General features: G+C 38.9%; 1 protein-coding gene across 1 annotated transcript; it reads right to left on the reverse strand.

The window, feature by feature from the left end:
• Nucleotides 1-12,095: 12,095 nt before the first annotated feature.
• On the reverse strand, nucleotides 12,096-19,955 carry LOC127623199 (fanconi-associated nuclease 1-like). The gene is made up of 14 exons (XM_052097521.1): nucleotides 19,934-19,955; nucleotides 18,426-19,629; nucleotides 17,812-17,952; nucleotides 17,476-17,674; nucleotides 17,051-17,281; nucleotides 16,347-16,478; nucleotides 16,144-16,252; nucleotides 15,844-15,963; nucleotides 15,536-15,700; nucleotides 13,849-14,017; nucleotides 13,568-13,671; nucleotides 13,255-13,449; nucleotides 12,937-13,065; nucleotides 12,096-12,642 (listed from the first exon to the last, which is right to left on the reverse strand). The coding sequence occupies exons 2-14, from the start codon at nucleotides 19,528-19,530 to the stop codon at nucleotides 12,505-12,507; spliced, it is 2,937 nt and encodes a 978-aa protein (XP_051953481.1). The 5' UTR covers nucleotides 19,531-19,629; nucleotides 19,934-19,955; the 3' UTR covers nucleotides 12,096-12,504.
• Between the last annotated feature and the right edge of the window lie 1,737 nt (nucleotides 19,956-21,692).

A 21,692-nucleotide genomic window follows, 5' to 3' on the forward strand; every position in this document is an offset into this window, starting at 1 on the left:
ATAGGTAAATTATGATTAATTCACTTATTGGAGTGATATTAATCTCATGGCTTATTGAAAATAATATCACACGTATTTAGGAACAGATTTGAATCAAAATCTTTTAGAAACAGGGATGAGATTATTTATCAAAATATACCCCATTCATTCATCTTTGAATACAGACAAATTTTATTGTTATTCTAAACTAGGGCTGCAAATAAACACAAATCTCACATCTGACCTCTACCTAACCTCAGGCCAATTTAGGCACAAACATCTGCCCCCCCTACTCATCTACATGCAATAAAATATAATATGATGAATACAAATAATCCAACTAGTGGAACATGTTTGGTATCATTTAAAATGTCTCAGTGCATCTGGTATAGTGCTCTTATTCCCAGGTTTGTAAACAACGAAGTTATAAGGTCTTTGCCAAATGCTTTATAATTCTGGAGGTATGTCCCCAGGACTTCCAAACCTAACCACTCCCAAAATCCCCTTTGTCCATGGTTTGGGTATTTAAGGAAAGGCGACACATTGCTCAGGGCTCTCTGTAATCAGACGATCCCAAACAGTTTACTGTTTGTAATTTAGGCTATATCAGGTGATTGCAATTCGAATTTCTTATGTTTTGATAAAATGTCTAACTTTGACTTATCACTGTCTAATTGGAATTGATTATGTTACCTGATCAATAAATTGTCAACATTTGATTTTATTCTGACTGACTCTGACATTGTGTTTCCCAAACAGATTAAACGATTCGTTTGTTACCGCAAGTCTGCGTCAGATTAGTGACGACTAATATTTGGCATCAATTCAAGTGTACTTGGTTTGCAAAGACAAAAAGGGAATTTCCTTTTAGAACAGCAAACGCTGCTTGACCAATCTAAATTTGGGTGTCTTACCTCTGTTTTAATTTGATGTTTCTCCAGATTAGTGTACGTGGGAAACCACGCATGGCCAATCCAAAGCTATTACAAGAGAAGTAATGTTGGTCAACTTACATCTTTAATAGTGGCCGTGACCTCTACTGAAGAAAACGTTAAGTTACATTGAAGTGTATGCAATTCCATGGGGCTATACTGAAGTATCTTTGATTGTGTGAACTTGAACTTGACCGATCTCAGGTATATAGCAATTACCTCTGTTTGATGATCCAATACTGACCGCTTGTGATCGTGAGTCCGCGGTGTAGAGAAAACATGCGACATAGTTTCTTAATCTAAACGGGTACAAATATAATTAAATGAGTTAAAAGAATAATCAAACATTCGCTCACTTTTAATGATACTCAGATATCATTAAAAACCTTTTTCATTTATGGAGTCAGATGAAATAATGAGGTAATACATAAGAGAAAATGTATTTCATTTAATATTTTTGTGTTGCGTAACAAGAAAGATGGTAACACGCAGAGACCTTCACCCGTATTATTGGAGACCGTCATTGGACCGATAAACGGGCTTACACTAGCAACAACAACAACTATAAATGCAGTGTTTTCAAATTAAAATGTTTTTACAAAATTAAATAATAACATCTTTGCATTACTGCAAACTTGTTATTTTCTCAATATTACACCTAAATAAAATGGAACAACAAATAAGAACATACAAATTTTTCTGAAAACAAGATTGTCCAACCAAACAGGGACATTTAATCAGAATGTAACATGTACTTTATATAAACTCTTTTGAAAAGGAAACTGGATATAAAAGTGTGGTTCACTCAAACCACTAAAACTGTTGTTGTTGGGTTTTTTTTTTTTAAATGACCAAATGGTATTTCCAAATCCTCTTTCTAAAAAGTTCTACTTATCACTGGTACCTCTTGTCCAGTCTGTGGATAATTTTCTGAAATCCCACTTTGCTAACGGTGCATCATGTCTCTTTATATCTCTGTGAAGACTTGTCATATGGCGCGACACTCGCTAACACATCTGTAATTGTGCTTTGTTTTGTTTGGCTTACTGGGCTTTTTAATGTAGTTTTAGTCAATGAAAACTGTTGACATTTTAGTCATATCTTAGTAACATTCAGTCATATTGATATTTTAGCCACTGAACACTGTAAACATTTTAGCCATATTATTGATAAGCATTTGTCAATCTTGTCTATCCAAAACCAATATATATACAGTCAGGTCCATAAATATTGGGACATCAACACAATTCTAATCTTTTTGGCTCTATACACCACCACAATGGATTTGAAATGAAACGAACAAGATGTGCTTTAACTGCAGACTTTCAGCTTTAATTTGAGGGTATTTACATCCAAATCAGGTGAACGGTGTAGGAATTACAACAGTTTGTATATGTGCCTCCCACTTTTTAAGGGACCAAAAGTAATGGGACTATTGGCTGCTCAGCTGTTCCATGGCCAGGTGTGTGTTATTCCCTCATTATCCCATTTACAAGGAGCAGATAAAAGGTCCAGAGTTCATTTCAAGTGTGCTATTTGCATTTGGAATCTGTTGCTGTCAACTCTCAATATGAGATTCAAAGAGCTGTCACTATCAGTGAAGCAAGCCATCATTAGGCTGAAAAATCAAAACAAACGGATCTGACTGTACACTCACCTAAAGGATTATTAGGAACACCATACTAATACTGTGTTTGACCCCCTTTCGCCTTCAGAACTGCCTTAATTCTACGTGGCATTGATTCAACAAGGTGCTGAAAGCATTCTTTAGAAATGTTGGCCCATATTGATAGGATAGCATCTTGCAGTTGATGGAGATTTGTGGGATGCACATCCAGGGCACGAAGCTCCCGTTCCACCACATCCCAAAGATGCTCTATTGGGTTGAGATCTGGTGACTGTGGGGGCCATTTTAGTACAGTGAACTCATTGTCATGTTCAAGAAACCAATTTGAAATGATTCGAGCTTTGTGACATGGTGCATTATCCTGCTGGAAGTAGCCATCAGAGGATGGGTACATGGTGGCCATAAAGAAACAATGCTCAGGTAGGCCGTGGCATTTAAACGATGCCCAATTGGCACTAAGGGGCCTAAAGTGTGCCAAGAAAACATCCCCCACACCATTACACCACCACCACCAGCCTGCACAGTGGTAACAAGGCATGATGGATCCATATTCTCAATCTGTTTACGCCAAATTCTGACTCTACCATCTGAATGTCTCAACAGAAATCGAGTTATTTCAGGCAAAGTTGCTCTTCTATCAGCTTGAATCAGTCGGCCCATTCTCCTCTGACCTCTAGCATCAACAAGGCATTTTCGCCCACAGGACTGCCGCATACTGGATGTTTTTCCCTTTTCACACCATTCTTTGTAAACCCTAGAAATGGTTGTGCATGAAAATCCCAGTAACTGAGCAGATTGTGAAATACTCAGACTGGCCCGTCTGGCACCAACAACCATGCCACGCTCAAAATTGCTTAAATCACCTTTCTTTCCCATTCTGACATTCAGTTTGGAGTTCAGGAGATTGTCTTGACCAGGACCACACCCCTAAATGCATTGAAGCAACTGCCATGTGATTGGTTGATTAGATAATTGCATTAATGAGAAATTGAACAGGTGTTCCTAATAATCCTTTAGGTGAGTGTATATACACATACAAACACACACATTTTATTGTTGTTGTCATTTTAGTGTTATTTTTCACATAAGATTGATCTTATCATGATGATCTCATCAAAGATGCTACACGTTGCAAGCTGCAGACAGCGGGGGTGAGAGACGAGCATATCCGTGTTAGAGTGCACATCACCCGGCAGAACTTTATATCTCTCCCAGTCTCGACTCCTGCTCAGATTGTGTCTCTTCCTCGACTGGTTGAAGCTAACTTTAATTAAGGATGAAATAAAGATATATCGCCAAGCTATGATCTGTTATTTTTCTGGCCACCAGTTCAGTGTCGGTCTGCTCGGCATCCATCATCCACGCTGCACACCGGAAACTCACACGTCATGACCACACGTGCCACTCCCTAAACTGAGACTGACTGGTCATCGTTTTATTAGCAGTGTAGAAAATGGGCAAACAGCTCTCAGAGAGAATGGGCTGTCACGTCCACACATGCACTTATTTATTTAATATAATCGCAGCATTTTGCCGTCATATAATCGCACAGGCTGACATCGCGATTGTGATACGATTAATCATGCAGCACTATTCTAAACATAAATCTAATCTAACACATATATACATAAAACAGGTTGGTGTGAAGAGTGACAGAATGTGAAATAAATGATCAATACAGTGAAAATGAACTTTATGGAGTCTGTTGACAATGCCTTAAGAACCATTTAACCTTATTTGAGTCTACATTGATTTGCTATCGGATTACCCAATGTATTTAACAAATACACCAGCACTTTGAGCACAATAGTGGTGTTTCCTTGTGTTGTTTGTGTTGCTTGGTTCTTGGCTTTTGGTCGAAAGTTCGTTCCGTCAATGTTTTGGATCTCTGTAATATCGGATAGTTATTGTCTGTATGAATGATGAGGTTGGCCTTCTCATGGACCATAGAGAGTGAGAGGCTTTCTCGGGACTTTGAGTCACGAGCTTCCTTGGACCTCACATGGCATGGATCTGGTTCCGACGAGATCCAGAGAAGGCCACGAGGGAAGAGTCAGAGCGAAGTCTGAGCAGTCTGCAGAGCAGGAGAGACCAGACGAGAGATGACGACAGAAGCATAGGACAGAAGAGAGAGTGTTCTTCCTGTTTGGAAACATTTGAACTGAAATTGGCCGCATACCCAAAGGTGTCCTGTGCCAATCAGAAGTGACTTTTTAGTCACATGGTCAACTGGGCTGTCTTTTCCTACAGTTGATTTATGGTCCTTTGTTTCGGATTCTTACAAATCTCCTGCTCAAAAATAGTGCATATTTAAACATGAACTTTTATATCTTGAGAATGGTCCATGAGACATGATATTCATTGCTTCCTCTATGTAACCAAGCGAGCGTTTGCATACTAAACTTGACATTCTTTCATTAATATTGTATGTGTAGGTAACAAAACATGAAAATCCCAGGTTACAAATCATACTGGTTAATTCATTGGTTATACAACCTGGATACAACATTACACAAATTTTAAATAGGTATATCAGGCTATAATCATTAATTTGTCAGTTATACAAGTTACCACAATTCAAAGCAATTTTCAGAATTACCTAGCAAGCCTATGTATTGTATAAATTGTGGATTTGAATGCATTCTGTACATTTTAGAAGGTTAAATCGTTAAAGTACAGTGACTTTGTGTAGAATGTTCCTGGATTAAGATGAAATGTGTTAATATTCGAGTTGTGCAAATCTGAAGGTCTTTTGGGAACCTTACAAAGAGAAGTCTGCTTTAACTCTGTGTGGAAGTTCAGAAGGTCATGTTGAGGGGCCTTTCTGAGCAATGTTGATGTCTGGGCCGCTTAATTTATGACGGTGAAGAATTCCAAGATTCCAAAGGTTGTTTTTTTTTTCTAGATTAAAATATTGTCGTTTCAATTCTTCTCCATGTATAGTACTACAGTATGCAAGTATAAACTCCATGGGACCACACAGCCATCATACCACTCAGGAAGGAGACACATTATTTCCTAGAGATGAACGTAGTTTGGTGCAAAAGGTGCAAATCAATTCCAGAACAACAGCAAAGGACCTTGTGAAGATGCTGGAGGAAACTAGTAGACAAGTATCTACATCAACATAACCTGAAAGGCTGCTCAGCAAGGAAGAAGCCAATGCTCCAAAACTGCCATAAAAAAAGCCAGACTACAGTTTGCAAGTGGTCTGATGAAACAAAAATTTCATTAACTTTTTGGCCATAATGACCATCATTATGTTTGGAGGAAAAAGGGTGAGGCTTGCAAGCCGAAGAACACCATCCCAACCATGAAGCATGGTTTATTTGGATATATTGAAGCAACATATCAAGACGCCAGCCAGAAAGTTAAAGCTTGGTCGCAAATGGGTCTTTCAAATGTACAATGACCCCAAGCATACCTCCAAAATTGTGGCCAAATTGCTTAAGGACAACAAAGTCAAGGTACTGGAGTGGCAATCACAAAGCCCTGACCTCAATCTGATAGAAAATGTGTGGGCAGAACTGAAAAAGAGTATGTGTTAGCAAGGAAGCTTACAAACCTGTCTCAGTTACGCCAGTTCTGTCTGGAGAAATGGGCCAAAATTCCAGCAACCAAATCAAATCAAATCCCTTTATTGTCACTCAACCATATAAGCAAGTGCAACAGTGGGTGAAAGCCTTGGTTGCAGTTCCAAGCAACATAGTATGACAATTACAATAAACGTCTGATTTACACAACACAGTTTACACATCTTGTTACACAACACAATAACACAACACAATATACACCTAATAATATACAATATACACAAAAAAAGAAGACTATATACAAAAAAAGAATATACAATATACACATAAACGGAAGAGTGGTCCGATTTGCCAAATGGTGTGCAGAGGAGGGATTTGTAGCCATCCCGGAAGGGAGAGTAGCAACGGTCCAAAACCCAGTCCCCTCGTATGTTGAAACTGATGTGTTGGTAGTATTTCGGTGCTGTTGACTTGAAGTTGGCTTTGTTAAAGTGCCCGGTCACAATGAATGCGGCCTCAAGGTGCACGGTTTCTTGCTTGCTGATACTCTCATAAAGTAACATGAGAGCCTGGTCTGTGTCAGCTTGTGGTGAGATGTATACATCTGTCATAATGACTGCTGTGAATTCCCTCAGTAGCCAGAATGGCCAACACAGAAGCATGAGAAATTCCAGATTAGGAGAGCAGAAAGACATGATAGAATGTACATCCCTCTGATCACACCATGATTTGATGATCAAAAAACATACACCACCTTGTGAAGCTTGTGGAAGGCTACCTAAAACGTTTGACCCAATTTAAAGGCAATGCTACCAAATACTAACAAATTGTATGTAAACTTCTGACACACTGGGAATCTGATGAAAGAAATAAAAGCTGAAATAAATAATTCTCTCAACTATTATTCTGACATTTCACATTCTTAAAATAAACAAGTGATTCTAACTTACCTAAGACAGGGAATGTTTTCTACAATTAAATGTCAGGAATTGTGAATAACTGTGTTTAAATGTATTTGGCTATGGTGTATGTAAACTTCTGACTTAAACTGTTCAACTTCTGTGACTCCCGAGGGATCACACGAGGAGGCACGGCAGGGCAGAGGGATCAAGCAGGATGAATTTGAGGTGGACCTCGTGCTGGCACACGCCCTTTGAGCCACTCAATCTCTGTGTACTGCGTCTATGCCGGTACAGTATGTGCATGATGAGCTTCGCCCCTCTGCAGGAGCACACAGCCTCATCACATTCAGAGGTTCTGACGCTGGGGATGATGTTACATCTCTCACTGCATCTGGTGAGTGGTCAGTGGATAACGCTGCTGGCCCTTCCCCCAGCGAGGGCGAGGAGCATGCACACGCCACTGACAAAGAGATGCTTTGTGTCCTTTCAAGGGCGGTCAAAGTGCTCGGTCTCCTCCAGAGGAGCCTAAAAAATCTCGCCTTGATGAATGGTTCTTGCAGTTCCGACGCTGTCAAGTGACCGCATTCCGTAGATCTGCCCTGCTCTTCCCGGAAGTTCATAACAAACTGACAAAATCCTATTGCGCGCTCTATTCAGCTCGCTCGCACAGCGATTCCACTCTCCTCACTAAAGTGGACAACAAGGAAGACAAATGTTATGCTCAACTGCCCCCTGTGGAAAAGTAGCAGGGCGTGGAAATCACGCCACTTTCATCTTTCCAAGCCGTGTCAACTAACGTCCGCACTGGCTGGAAAAACATACTCAGCGGTGGGCCAAGCTGGTTCAGCACTCCACGCGATAGCCGTCCTCAAAGTTTTCCAAGCTAAGCTCCTCAAACAAAAGCTGTTCACCTCTTCCCCACTGCTGTTTGTCGGGAAAGGAATATTGTTGTTCAATATGTTGTTTCTATGTCTCACATTTAATCATGCAATAAAGACTGCAAAAAAAGAGAACAGTGCTAGTTGCATATGCACAAGGCGCTCACACTTTTTCAATAAAGAGCTTTCCCACTTCAAAATCCACACATTATGCATAACCGCTTCCCATGGTGATCAGCGAATTATATCATGTAATGGACATACAAAGATTGCATAAGGAGTACAGCGCTCATTATACATGCATGAGATGCTCACACTTTTTCAATTAAGTGCTCTTTTCCACTTCAAAGCCCACACATTATGCACAACTGCTTCCCAATGATGAGTGGCGCTTTATATCATACAATGAAGAAACTAGATTGCCCTCTGTCCCGTGGCGAGCTCTTTCAGTAATTTCCGTCTGGATGCTAAAAACGATCGAACATGGCTATGCGATCCAATTTGCGCTTTCAGTGGTGTTCTAACTTCCACAGTTCCGTCCGAATAAGCACTGTTGTTACAAACCGAAATACACGATCTTCTCGTAAAGAACATGATAGAGGTTGTTTCAGATTAATTAAGAAGCCTGCTGTCCCGCTGCGCGAATGCGTGGCAAGCCCTCACGACCATGTCAGACTGGGTGTTTAAAACGATCGAACATGGACATACAATTAATTTTGTACACCGGCCACCTTGCTTCATCAGCGTTTGCAACCTGTGGTCCGACCACATGATGTGCCTGTGTTGCGCACAGAGATTCACAGTCGCAAAAAAACATGAAAGACTTCCCCGGACTGCGACACACACAGCGGGATTTACAGCCATTATTTCCTCGTTCTGGAAAAGTACGGCATGCTTCGGCCCATTCTAGTTCTGAGACACTTGAATTGCGCACTCACAATATGCCCCTTCAAAATGTTAACTCAGAAACAGATCTTATCGTACATCTGTCCTCAGGACTTGTTTGCGTCAATAGATCTGAAGGACGCATTCCAATTGCACCGTGTTACAGGCGGCTTTTTAGATTTGCGTTCAAGGGATTTAAAGCAACAATTTAAAGTCCTTAATTTCAGTCTGTCTCTGGCTGCCGGCACGTTCACGAAATGTATCGATGTGGCGCTCGATCCATTGACATGTATCGATGCGACACTTGTCCCATTGACATGTATCGATGCGACACTCGTCCCATTGAAAATGAACGGTGTACGTGTTTTGATTTACCTAGGTGATTAGTTATTACAAGCAAATCAGAGGCACAACTGAGTAAACAAAGACACTTGCTGCTTTGCCATATGGAAAATCTGGTCTAATTTCAACCAAGCGAAAAGCTCTTTCCCCAGCCAATAAATCTCCTTTTTAGGAGTTTGTCTAAACTCACGAACGAGCGCGTACTGACCATTCTACAGGTGTCTGACTCAGTTCAAACTGGAAAAACATTACCACCTTCTTCGCCAATGTAGTATGCACATGATGGCATTCGGCCCACTATGAATGAGCACGGAGTTGTCGTATTCGGCAGGTCTGACGAAGATAATGGTGCGTGAGATTGCTGTCTATTGTTAGCTTGCTCAAGCCTTTACACTATTAGCTCTGTACATGGATGTGTGACACGCTCTGAGTGAGAAGCTCTCGTCTGATAATTGGCAGCTATTTGTGTCCATTATCCATGTCCGCTCGAGCGTTTCATGGTTGGCTGACGTGCTGCCGGGCATCTCAGAGAAAAACCAACCCACACTCCGTCTTAAAAACGACAGCTCCCCTCAACACACGTGCGAAACACGGCGCCCACCTGTGAATTACGCAGTCATGGGGGCATATTACTGAGCATTTCTCAGCGTGTTAAAAAAAACAGTAGTGTGCAGTTCCAGTTTACGATGCGGCCACCTCGCTTCAACAGTGCTCTATCCTCCACTTGGTGATGGGCAGAAGCTTCGGTACAAACAGCAACGCTATTAGCTTAACTACATTTCTGAGTAGCGAGATGGTAGCTTCGCTAGTTTTTAAATCTAGGAGCTTTCCAGTAGCAATGCTATATTTTTGACATGGTAGCAGCATAGCGTTGAGAAAAGCTACACTGCTACATCATGCCTTGTACCTGGTGTTTACTATTGCCAGTTTTGAATCAGAACTAGAAGATATCCGATCACAAATGCAGTAGCGTATCCTGGCATACGAGATATAGGCAGGTGAGAGTTTGTATACAGGAATGTGCAAATTAAATTATACACATGGGTTTGTATAAGTAGCATGTTTAAATATGAATTTACATGTTTGTTTTTTTAAGTGCACATACGTATTTCACTTACTGTATATTGTATTGCATAAAGGAAGACATCAATTCAAAGTCCTTCCCATCAGATTGTGGCACTGTACACTATACGAAATGTGTTGATGAGGCGCTCGCCCCTTTGAAGATGAACAGCATGTGCATTTTAAATTACCTCGAAGATTGGCTATTACTAGCCCGATAAGAGGCTCTGCTATGCAAGCACAGGGACATTATACTTCACTATTTAAACAGCCTTAGTATCAATGTCAACTGGGTGAAAAGGACACCTTCCCCCAGCCAACAAATCTCCTTTATGGGGGTTTGACTCGACTTCATGAGCATGAGTGTGCACTGCAAGACGAGCGTGTCCAGACCATTCACCAGTGTCTGAGTTCAAACTGGGAAAAACATTTCCACTGAAGACTTTTCAGAAAATGCTGGGTTTTATGGAGGCAGCATCTGCCAGGTCTTTTACACATGAGACCTCTCCAGTGCTGGCTCAAGCACCATGTACCGAGTCACGCCTGGTGTCATGGGTGCATGCGCATCACTGTGACTCGCCACTATCTGGCTGCTCTAGCACCATGAACAGCTCCAAACCTTTATCAGCAGGGTGTGATGCTGGTTCAGGTTTCAGATGAAATGTGGTGACCACGGATGCTTCCAACATGGGTTGGTGCACTGTGCAATGGATGCCTGGCTTTTGGCACTTGGACAGGTGCAAAATTAATGGGGCACATCAACTGCTTGGAAATGTCCGTTCTGACATAGCGAATCATCACTTTCTGATTTGTTCTGACAGTATGTCAGTGGTAGTGTACAGAAATCGCCAAGGCAGCAATCAATCGCTACAAATGTTGAGCCTGAACCTTACAAACATATTCTTCTGTGTGTTTTATACCCTGGTGCATCCAAGAGTGTTACATTACGTAGGCAAATGCATGCCTACGTAATGTAACACCATTACCAATCATACGATTAGCATTATGATACAAAGGCTGCTTGTCATGTAACTGAGATTCTCTGGCCTGCTCTATACATTCAGGAAATTTGATGGTGTTCTTTTACTTGCACTTGGTTTATATAGATTTCAGTAGCATGATGTTGCAAAATTCAAATCCTACAAACGATCTGAAAAGCCTGATTCATTGTAGTGTTTTTTTCTTTCAGACCACACACACACACACACACACACACACACACACACACACACACACAAGTACTTTAAGTTTGAAAATGACGTTTTCACATTAACAGCATGTTTTTGTTCTTCGTGTCAGACATGAAGGATATGCATGACATGAATTGCCTTGGAATGTGGTCATCTATTACCTTTAAGAGATGTTGACCACAAAAATAGACAGCAGTTTCAGTAATGTTCAATCACTGAAGATAATGTGTGACAGTTCAGAGTTTATCCTTTTTTGCAAGCTGAAGGATTACTCTCATATGTACACTATCCATATGTACACTACATATGTATACACTATATAGCCAAAAGTATGTGAAACCAACATTCATATGTGATGGGGATTAATCACAATCTTCTGAAAAGGCTTTCCATTTAATGTTGAGATATTGCTGCATGGATTTAATCCCATTCAGACATAAGAGCATCGGTGAGTTCAGAGTGATTTTGGTTAATGGACCCTGGCTTGCAGAGTCTGCTTCCAATTCATTCCAAAGGTGTTTAGTGGAGTTCAAGTCAGGGCTTTGTGCAGGCCAGTCAAGTTCTTCTACACCAGATACAGTACATTATTTCTTTATGGAACTCGCTTTGTGTACAGGGGCATTGTCAGGCTGAAACAGAAAAGGCCCTCCAAAGATTGAAGCACACAATTCTTTAGAATGCTATGTTATGCTGTGGCATCACAATTACTCTTCATTGGGATTAATGGAATAGTCAAACATATTAATTCAAAGAGGGTGTCTGAAACTTTTGTTCAGAGTGAAAATACTAATGCAGTGATTTTTCAGTAACATGCATGATCCTTAAGAGTTATCAACAATAACTTGTGATTTGTGTTTTTATTTCATGTCTTTAAAATGAACTTTTTTGTACATCATTCACTAAAATATTTTGTCACTTTTCAATTAACACAAGGATAAAAATAAGTCAGGAAATACCATGAGGTAATTTAACAAGCAGCAGTAGTTGGGGTCCAAATGGGGAGAAAGAGTCCTGTCTTTTAAACTCCTTTCTAAAACTTTTCTAGTTCACCAGAGCTAGTGCCAAACTGAGATTTGAATACCACCATCAAAACAGTGCTTCAAGCATTTCTAAATTCAGATTGCTCATTTGGGGTGTGTGCTCAAGAGTCTTTATTTTTAGTGTGAGAGCTGCTTCACTCCAGCCGAGCTCCTCGCGCTCCAATGGCAGTGACGTGACACACCTCTACATCTGCCCCGAGCTTACGCAGCTCATCCAACCAGATCTGTTGCTTCTGGGACAGACGGTCATTAGGCCCCTTTACTTCCACCAGCTAGAGGAACACAACTCATATGAACAACATTTCTTAAAAGGGATAGTTCACCCAAAAATGAACATTCTGTCGTCATTTACTGACCCTTATGTCAATGCATGCAGACCCATATTACTTTTTTCTTCCGTGGATTAGAATACAAAAGGAGAAGTTTTGAAGTCATATACAGTTGGAAAACTATTCCTTAAAGAAAATCACAACCATTCCCACTTTGTTGCTGCATCATTTCAGTTGTTTCATAACATCATAATTTGATTAAAGAAGTTATATAAGCTTATTTAAAGCCATATTCACCTTGTACTTCATGTTGGAAGAGCTCCAGACTACCAGATCAGGAAGCCCTCCTCTGCAGTGCCTGTAGTCCTTTGCCATTCTGAGGACCACACCACTCAAGAAGAGCCCACCTAGACATGCCACCAGGCTCTATAACCATGGACAAATGGTAAAAAAGAATTTGCACTGTGCTCATGAACATACATTTGCATACAAACTATACACATGGCATGAAAAATGTTTCAATATTGTTTGTAATAATAACTCCAGGATGCTAAGATACACTGCAAAAGGAATGCAAACAGAATTCATCATGTGTGTTAATAGATCTGTGGTTACCTGCGCCTGTTGAAGAGAGGAAAAGCGATCCCAGTTTATAAGCGCACACACTCTCCCCTCCTGAGCATTCCACACACCAGCGAGCAGCTCCTGCAGAGTATCTGCAGAGGCTTCCCGCAAAATCTCAGCGCGAGCCTCAATGGCTTCCCGCCGGTTACCATAGAAACAATCAGTGTGCAAATCCAAAGGACAAGTCTGGGAAAGGGTATGGAGTTGAACTATCACTGATCTGTGCAATGCATTAACAATAAGGTGTGAACTCAAATGTTTCAAGTGCACAGAATTTCTTCTCTAATTATTTAGATTATTATACCTGATTGGGGTTTCGGAAGACATCAGAAACCCCATCCATGAAGATGATGTCCCACATGAGGAGTCCAAACAAGGTGGAAAATGTAGAGCCTTCTCCATGAATACCTTAAAAATGGAAACGCATTTCATCAATATAATTGAAAAGTATAAAAAAAAGTCGACCATATTCTGAAAAGCCACTGATTTGGTGGAATAAAGCAAGCTACAGAACTACAGAGATTTTATTCTATGTAACTATGTCCTTCATTTCCTTATGGTTGTGAACACAATGTGATGCCAGACCTTGATCAAAACCAAGCGTTCTGTAGTGTGCCAAAGCCAGATCCTCAACAGAACACATGACCATAGTGTCTCTTCCCTCTCTGGAGCCTTCGTCCTCATCAGCTGCTCTGAGGAACACTGATTTGCCCATACCACCTTCATGAGGAAAGAGCTGTCCTCTAATCGTCACCTGTTAAAAACACCTCTGTTAAACCAATGTTGTGTATTGCATTTCTTTGAATTGAAAATCACTTAATTATTGTTTTTTTTATTACATTTTTGTCAAATATTTAATTTTGTTACTTTTTTGTGTCTATTGGTTTGGAAGTCATCTACTAGTGTCCTCGCCCTAAAGGCCTCAGCACATTTCATACAAAATCGATGAAACAAACGAGCATGATGTAATTTAGAATAAAATCTTTTCAAAAAGATTTTTGAATTCTTTGAATTCAGTGGTTCGTAACAGCTTGCCAGGGCAAACTTTCAGAAAAACGTATTACTGGCTGCTAAACACCTTAGTCATTGGTCCACATCATTGGTAGGTGTGACCTGGAGCTCAACCTACTTCCCTTCCAGTCAGTCAAGATCAGTCAACATGAACAAAAGTGCAAGTTATTATCGAACTTGTGCAAACATATCTGATCATTCGCATAGAGACATTTTCCAAGAAAATGTCATGCAATTGTTTCATCAACTACAAAGAAATCAAATTTACTCAAATACGCTTAAGTTCTTATTCATGCTATTTGATATGCTGCTTCACTCATGTGCCATCTGCAGCAAAAGGCATTCACACATCTGCACAATGTAAGATATGTCATTATCTTAATTTTTCCAGTATTCCGCCCATTAACACTCTTTTATGAACCCATCTGTGCAGTAGTATCAGTGCCATCATATATTAAATAACAGTGTAATTTATGCATATTATGGCCATGTATAGCGTGTTAGCGCATTAGCACTATGAATGCAAAAGGTAAACATTACAAATTACACTATTTACTGCAAATATATAACTTTAAATGATCATCAAGGATCTTGTGTGGATTCTGCTTACAGACTGAGTCATGAAGTCATTGATAACACATTTTAAAGTCACATTAGTTGATATTTTACATGTAGTCTTGAGCCCCCTCATTTCCAAATATATCTCTAAATGCCTCCCACAGCCGTGTAGCCGATGTCTGAATGTTCACAAATAGTATGTCACTGCTCAGCTGTTTCAAACTTCTTTTTTGGCTCTGAGCAATGAATGAAGAAGCTCTTTGTCGTGAGTCAAGTCAAAATTGATTTCTAGAGAACATTTAAAAGCAACAGAGTTACACCAAAGTGCTGTACAGTAAAATTTAAAACATATAAACGAAAAAATCCAGGAGCAAATACGCAAGTGACAACATTAATAAACAACATACGGCATACAAAATATACAGCACAATAAACAGAAGACAGTCTGTCTAACTAAAACATAAAACACTTAAGCTAAGAATTATCAAATTACAGAATACAGATAAGATTTAAGAACGGCTTCACGTGTGCACGCGAAAGTCTTTGTGATGTTTTTTTTTTATGAACTTACATTTTGGAAAACTGAATTTAAGATACTATGATACTATACTACTAACAACTATTTAGTAATTATGACCACAATATAATAATAATGCAATAAAAAACACTCATCACACATACTATCTGGAACAAAAAGACTCACATGAGTGACATCTTGTATGTGCACACTGGGCAAATCCCGTAGCAGCAAACGGTACTTCTTAAAGCTAGCAGATTCCTTCATTCGGGAAGCTCGCTGGTACAGTGATAACTGGTGGCCTGTTCGAACCAAAGGGTCCTTGAGTCCATTCCGAATGGCACAGATGGCCTTAATACAGGAATTAAAATCAACCAAACCTTTAATATTTTAAAGGATTCCCATCTGAACAAAAGGAACACTAAAACAATGGACAGTGTCTCTTTATATTAATCTAAGTATGTACAATTTAAATGAGGTAATATCTATGGTACCTGCTCATGTTGTTTAAGATGTTGTTGGAGATTGAGAGCAAGTCTGTCCCACCAGCGCCCCCTACTGTCTGGACAATACACTGACTGAGACAAAAGATTCCTGAGCTCCTCCACTGCATCCTACATAGCAAAGATAATGATTAAATCCACTCATGTAAAATTAATATAAAGGATAAAATGCTATGTTTACAATAGCATAATTAACTGGCGGTTTTATAAAAAAATATATTTTAAATTATTTCATTCTGCAGAAAGTGCTCCTTGTTACAGTTGTGCATAAGTATATGCATATCAACCTACATCATAGCGGCGAAGGCGCTGTAAAATCTCAACTCCGCGAGACACTATACGAGTGTAAGTCCAGCCCACAGTGAAACAACGCAAAAAAACAGGCAACTCCTCTTGATTGCTAGACAGACACATTGAAGTAGATTATTATAAATCCATTAATGGAAAAAACTAAAATATACATGAAAGGTACATTTTTATGGTTTAGTTCAAACCTTAGGTCACAGGTGTGTTTAATCTCATGCCAGGTGTCCTTTGCTGCAGTATAGAGGTCATGGGCATCCTGCCAACAGCCTGTCTGCATTGCAGTGATCACCTCCTGCAACGTACGCATCGCCGTCTCATATCTGTAAAGAAGAATGCGGACAGAATTAAATAGTTAATAAAAATGGCAAAGCCAATAATCACTTTTATAGAAAATAATAACAAATCTCATTTTCAAATGAAATCTTTAAGAGTGAATCTCAAAAAAACCTGTCAAGAATACTGTATGTTCGGGTCATATTTAACCCCAAAATCAAAAGAAAGAAAATCAAGCATTTGTGGCATTTATTTTCATGCCAATTAAGCATGCAAAAAATTGCATTCTCATAGCTGTAACACAAATAAATGTATTTATAATGATATTTCTAATATATTTAAACTGTATTCATCATGATATTATTTGTACTATGTTCTGCAAATCTAATAAAAATCACCATTGAAAATAATGGAAATAAAAAAAAAATACTTGTCTAAACTCGACTAAAACTAATGCAAACAATAAAAATGTATAAGTCCTAAAATATGCTTCATTTTCTTATGCAAATGATATATTTTTTTTATTTTGGGATACATGTAACCAGGACTTACATTCATGAGATTCACCTTTAGACACTTGTGCAAAATTTCACTGTGTAAAGTGTAAAAATGTAGTGACCTGATGAGGTCATCCCTGTCCTGAAACAGTCTCACTGAGCGATGCACTGTATAGTCTGGAAAAGCAAGGCGGCCAGAGTTGACCAGCAGAATGGTGTAGAGCTGCCCCTGACCAGCAGCCATCTCCTCTTCGTCCAAAGTGTATGTGAGGGAGAAGAGGAGCAGGACGCGGGAAAACACAGCACGTGACCTGCGGCACAGACGCACACAGGAGCCCGCAACCTGCTTGGCCCTGGAGGAGCAGATAGAAGCAAGTCAAGCAACACAAAGTTAATGTTAAAACTGACTTGATTTTTAGTATACTGTTGCTCACAAAGGTAATTTTTGCTTTTTTGAAAATCCCCTCCATTACAAGTGCAAATCTTTGGCCAACACCACTCCACTGGGGTATGTGTACTCGTGGTGCAGGTAGCTTACACATCTCACCTCTTGAGAATGATGGCAGCCGTGTTGGTTTGACCAGCAAAGAGCGATCGCTGTCTTCCCAGCTGGAGAAGCCCCTCTACCAACTGCTGTTTCTGAGTCCCATTCCCTCCACGCCCAAGGTGAAATGTTTTGGCCAGGTTTCTGAGCTCTGGAGCAGGCAGCAGATCCAAAACTTCCTGGGTGTCATGAAGGTCTGATTCTGTCAAAGGAAGGAAGTTATGAGTTTTGTGGCCTGGTGTGCTATTAAAATTTCTTTTGAATCTTATTCATATTGTAACACTAAACTCTTAACACAGGGTTGACAAATCAGATGTGTTGTCAAATCACACCACTAACCGGTCTGTAAGAAGCCACAAGCAACCAGCTCATGAATGACAGGTCTAAGGTCAGAGCTGATCTCAGTGTATTCCACTTTACAGACTTGAAGCCATTTCAGCTTCCTTTGAAAAAGACGTACGTAAAGCATTTGACCAGGTGCTACAACAGAGAAAGGAAGGTAGACAGGGTTTTTACATATGATGCCTGCCTGAAGCTCATTTACTTTAAACTGCAGAGAATTTCATGACCGATCCTCAAAACACATCATACATACACATAACCTACATTTTCAAATGATTTTGAAAAAAGAAAGAGAATGTTTGTAATGGAACTGCAGAGTGTTGACATGAGATTGTGATATAAATGCAAAAGAATAATTATACCAAAACAAATTGTTTTTTTAACAAATCACTTGCATGATCTTAATAAAAATATAAAATTTGTTGTTTTATTTATTTTTCATAACAACATGTGAATATATTTTAAAATTCATTATAACAATTAGTTTTATAGGTTATCACTATCACTTCAAATTTTACAGGGAACTTCCTGGGAGTAATCTAGTTCAAAAAAGTTGGGCTAAAAAAGTGAATTTACTTTTTTGTGATTTTTTTCCAAACATTTTACTCTACCTGAAAGCTGCTGAAAAGAGCGAATGGCTGAAAAGTCATCCTCATTAAAGAGCGTTCTATCATCCTCATTCTCCAACACTGCCTCAAGGACAGTCAGAAAGTTCTGCAGGTAATACGGTCGCCTGGTGCTTTGGCACTCTGATCCCTCACTGGCTGTCTCAAGCATTTCGGGTTCATCACCTGGTGTGATACTCGACTTCCTCTCAATGTCTTCCTTTTTGGTTGGAGTCTCTGATGATGGAACATTATTGACATGAGACGAGGACTCATTTGTTGTCTGTCTTTCACTTTTATTTGGAAAATTCCTACATTTCTTGTGTATGGTTTCTGTAGTGTATGTGTCACTTTCAGGAACATCCTCTGACTTCCTCTTCAGTACCCTGGATAAGGATAGAGATTTAGCTGACTGTATGGCAGTGCTGCTGCTTGATGATTCTGCCAGAATGTTTTTCACTTGAAGGTGGGTTGAAGCTGCTTGTTCAACTGATAATGTGTTATCTGTATCCACGAAACAGGCACTGGATTCAAAAGTAAAGTTTTCTTTCTGCGAACTGCTTAACTCCCCATTATTTGCCTCTTGATCCATCTCAATGTCGCCTGAGAGACGAAGTGCTCTTCTTGAGAGTTTTGAGGACAAGCTTCCAAGACCAATTGTCTTAACTGATTTAGTTTGTGCATATGTTTCAGCTGAATCTTGCCTCAGCACACAGCTCTTTTTAAAATAAGGACTAGTTTCAGCATCTTTCTTTTCTGTACTTTTGTCTTTCCCTTCATTTTGAGTAAGCGCAACATCAAAGGGTGTTTTGGTGATTTTCTCTTGCTTGTCATCATTGACAGCCAATGCATCTTCATTATCGTCTCGGAGAAACTTCTGGCACTGTGAATCTATATGTTCATTAATCTTGTAGCGCGGAACAGGTTTGCCACACAGAGGGCAGGCCAGTTTACATGGCGGTGTATTTCTGAAAAATGAAGTTATAGACGCGGCCCAGCTCCTATTGTTTGATTTCTCTTTAATTGCCCTCTGCGAGTTTTTCTTTGTCACTGAAAGTCTCCTGCCAGTGCTTCTGTTGGACAAGCTTTCTCTCTCACCCCGAGACTCCATGAATGTGTAATAATATGTTATCTTTTCCCATACACCATCTAGACCTTACAGGATGGAGTAACATATTGAACTAGGTATGAGACAGACTGCATGGTTAACCTGTGAGAAAGTAGATAAAAAATTTAATAGTAAGTAGGGGAGAATGAGACACATTTGTTAGAGGCAGAATTCACTATGGGAAAACTGCGGCATGACATGCATCTGCTGATCTTCAGTCACATTCATAGAAGATACTGTGCAACTCATCGATTGTCCAGTGTCTCAGACTATTATAAATCGTAAAATTGACAGTGAAAATTTAGTAATTGCTAAAAAATGATGTGGAACGTACTGTGAAACGACGTAAAACTGTCAGATTATTTAATAAAAAAACAACAAACAAAAACGGAAGATAATAACAGACCTGCCTGCATCTGTGATCAAAGGTGAAGCCAAATACAAAAATTAATGGCGCATTTTTTTCCCTCTTCTAGTTTTCAAAATAAAAGTCCGTTGCAGTCGAATAAAAATTTTACTGGTCTAGTACTTTTTATTTTTCCCCCTTGTTTGTTACCGCTATATAATATAATTATTGCTTATAACAGAAATATTAATTAATCAATTAATCAAAATATTTATCAGGGATTTAGATCTTTTTCTTATGTTTATTTTATTTATGTTTTGCACAGGGCTGTCAACTTTTGTGATAATATGTGCCCTTAATTTAACACAACATGTCATATTACAAAGTTATCTAATTATACTATCATACAATATTATACAGTATAATATGTGTAATAAACAAATAGTGAAATGTTTTGCAGGTTATGTTGATATTTGGCCATTAGACAACATTACATTGATTGTCATTATTTGGAGTCTGGCTTTATTACAAGCTGGAGGGATAGCTGAAAAATATATACAGTGTGACAACATTTTGCTTTACAAAAATAATAGTGATTACAACGACTCCATGTTTACCATGTGATTACCATGTTTTGTGTCTAATCCTTACTACAAGAAAACAAATCATGTTTTTTCAGGCTATGAGGTTATTACAGGTGAGAAGGCCTGACATACAAACCTCTTGCTGAGTTTTAAGAATAAGAAGCCTTCACATTCTGAATTGTACAGATTAGCAAAATGATGGAGCAAATGAAGTACAATGGCATGGCAAAAAAAAATTGTTTCTTAGATTCTTTAATTGCATAATTTTACAAAATATTATTGATTTCACTTTTTTTAATTACGTTGAACAATATCATTATTCTTTATTAAAATAGAAGAAAAAACAAACAAACAAAACTTTTCCTTTCAAGAGACATTGTTGGATTGAACTCAACAAGTGAAAACAGTTGCAATATAGTTTAATGGCTACAAACACACAATTTTTACATGTTGTTGATCCACTTAATAAAAATATTTTTTGCACTTTTCCGAGCACAGTCTCAATTTTAGTTACTAGTAAATCAGATAAATTATAATTATAAAAAGCACATACAAAATAGCTCTTTTCTTGAGAGAAACTAATTGGGATAAAGAAACATACAAACATACATTTTTTAGATTTATAAAAGCTTTTTAGTGGATTCTATTTAATAATAATAATAAAAAAATGTAATTATATGGCTGACTTGCCACTTTCAAAAGCAACATTATCTGAAATGTTAAAGCAACATTCTGGGTTCAGTTGAAATTTTAATTAAACTCAATCGACACCATTTGTGGTTGATGTTTATTACCTCAAAAATAATTTTGACTTGTCCCTCCTTTTCCTTAGACAAGGCAAAAACTCTCGATAACATGGGGGCATTTACAATGGAAGTGAATGGGGCCAATCTGTAAACATTAAATACTTCCTTTTTAAAAAGTATAGCCAAAAATTTTTAATAATATGCATGTTAACATGATTTTAGGGTGATAAAATTGGTAGCAACTTTGCTGCCATGACGATGCAACACCCTAAACCCTAAAACAATTTCAAGCTCAGATAATACATGAGTTTTGAAGAGGGACGAGTCTTAATTACTTATTGTTCTATTCAACATTATGTCACAAATGCTGACGATTGAGCTTAACTTGTATTGAACCCAGAAAATCTCGTCATTTGTAATTAGCTTTAGACTTTGAAACAGAGTGTTTCAAATTTAACAGAGTGTTAAATTTAACTAATAAATCTAAGC

This window comes from Xyrauchen texanus, chromosome 29 (assembly GCF_025860055.1).
Source record: "Xyrauchen texanus isolate HMW12.3.18 chromosome 29, RBS_HiC_50CHRs, whole genome shotgun sequence".
Lineage (NCBI taxonomy): Eukaryota > Metazoa > Chordata > Actinopteri > Cypriniformes > Catostomidae > Xyrauchen > Xyrauchen texanus.

Bases quoted from the DNA above. Each gene is read 5' to 3' on its own strand.
- LOC127623199 (XM_052097521.1), bottom strand. From the start codon at position 19,530: ATGGAGTCTCGGGGTGAGAGAGAAAGCTTGTCCAACAGAAGCACTGGC. The intron at 13,672-13,848 runs GTCTGGCATCAC...TCCATTTTTAAG, and splicing joins AACGCTTGGTTTTGATCAAG to GTATTCATGGAGAAGGCTCT. The intron at 13,066-13,254 runs GTAACCACAGAT...CCATGGTTATAG, and splicing joins CCTCTCTTCAACAGGCGCAG to AGCCTGGTGGCATGTCTAGG.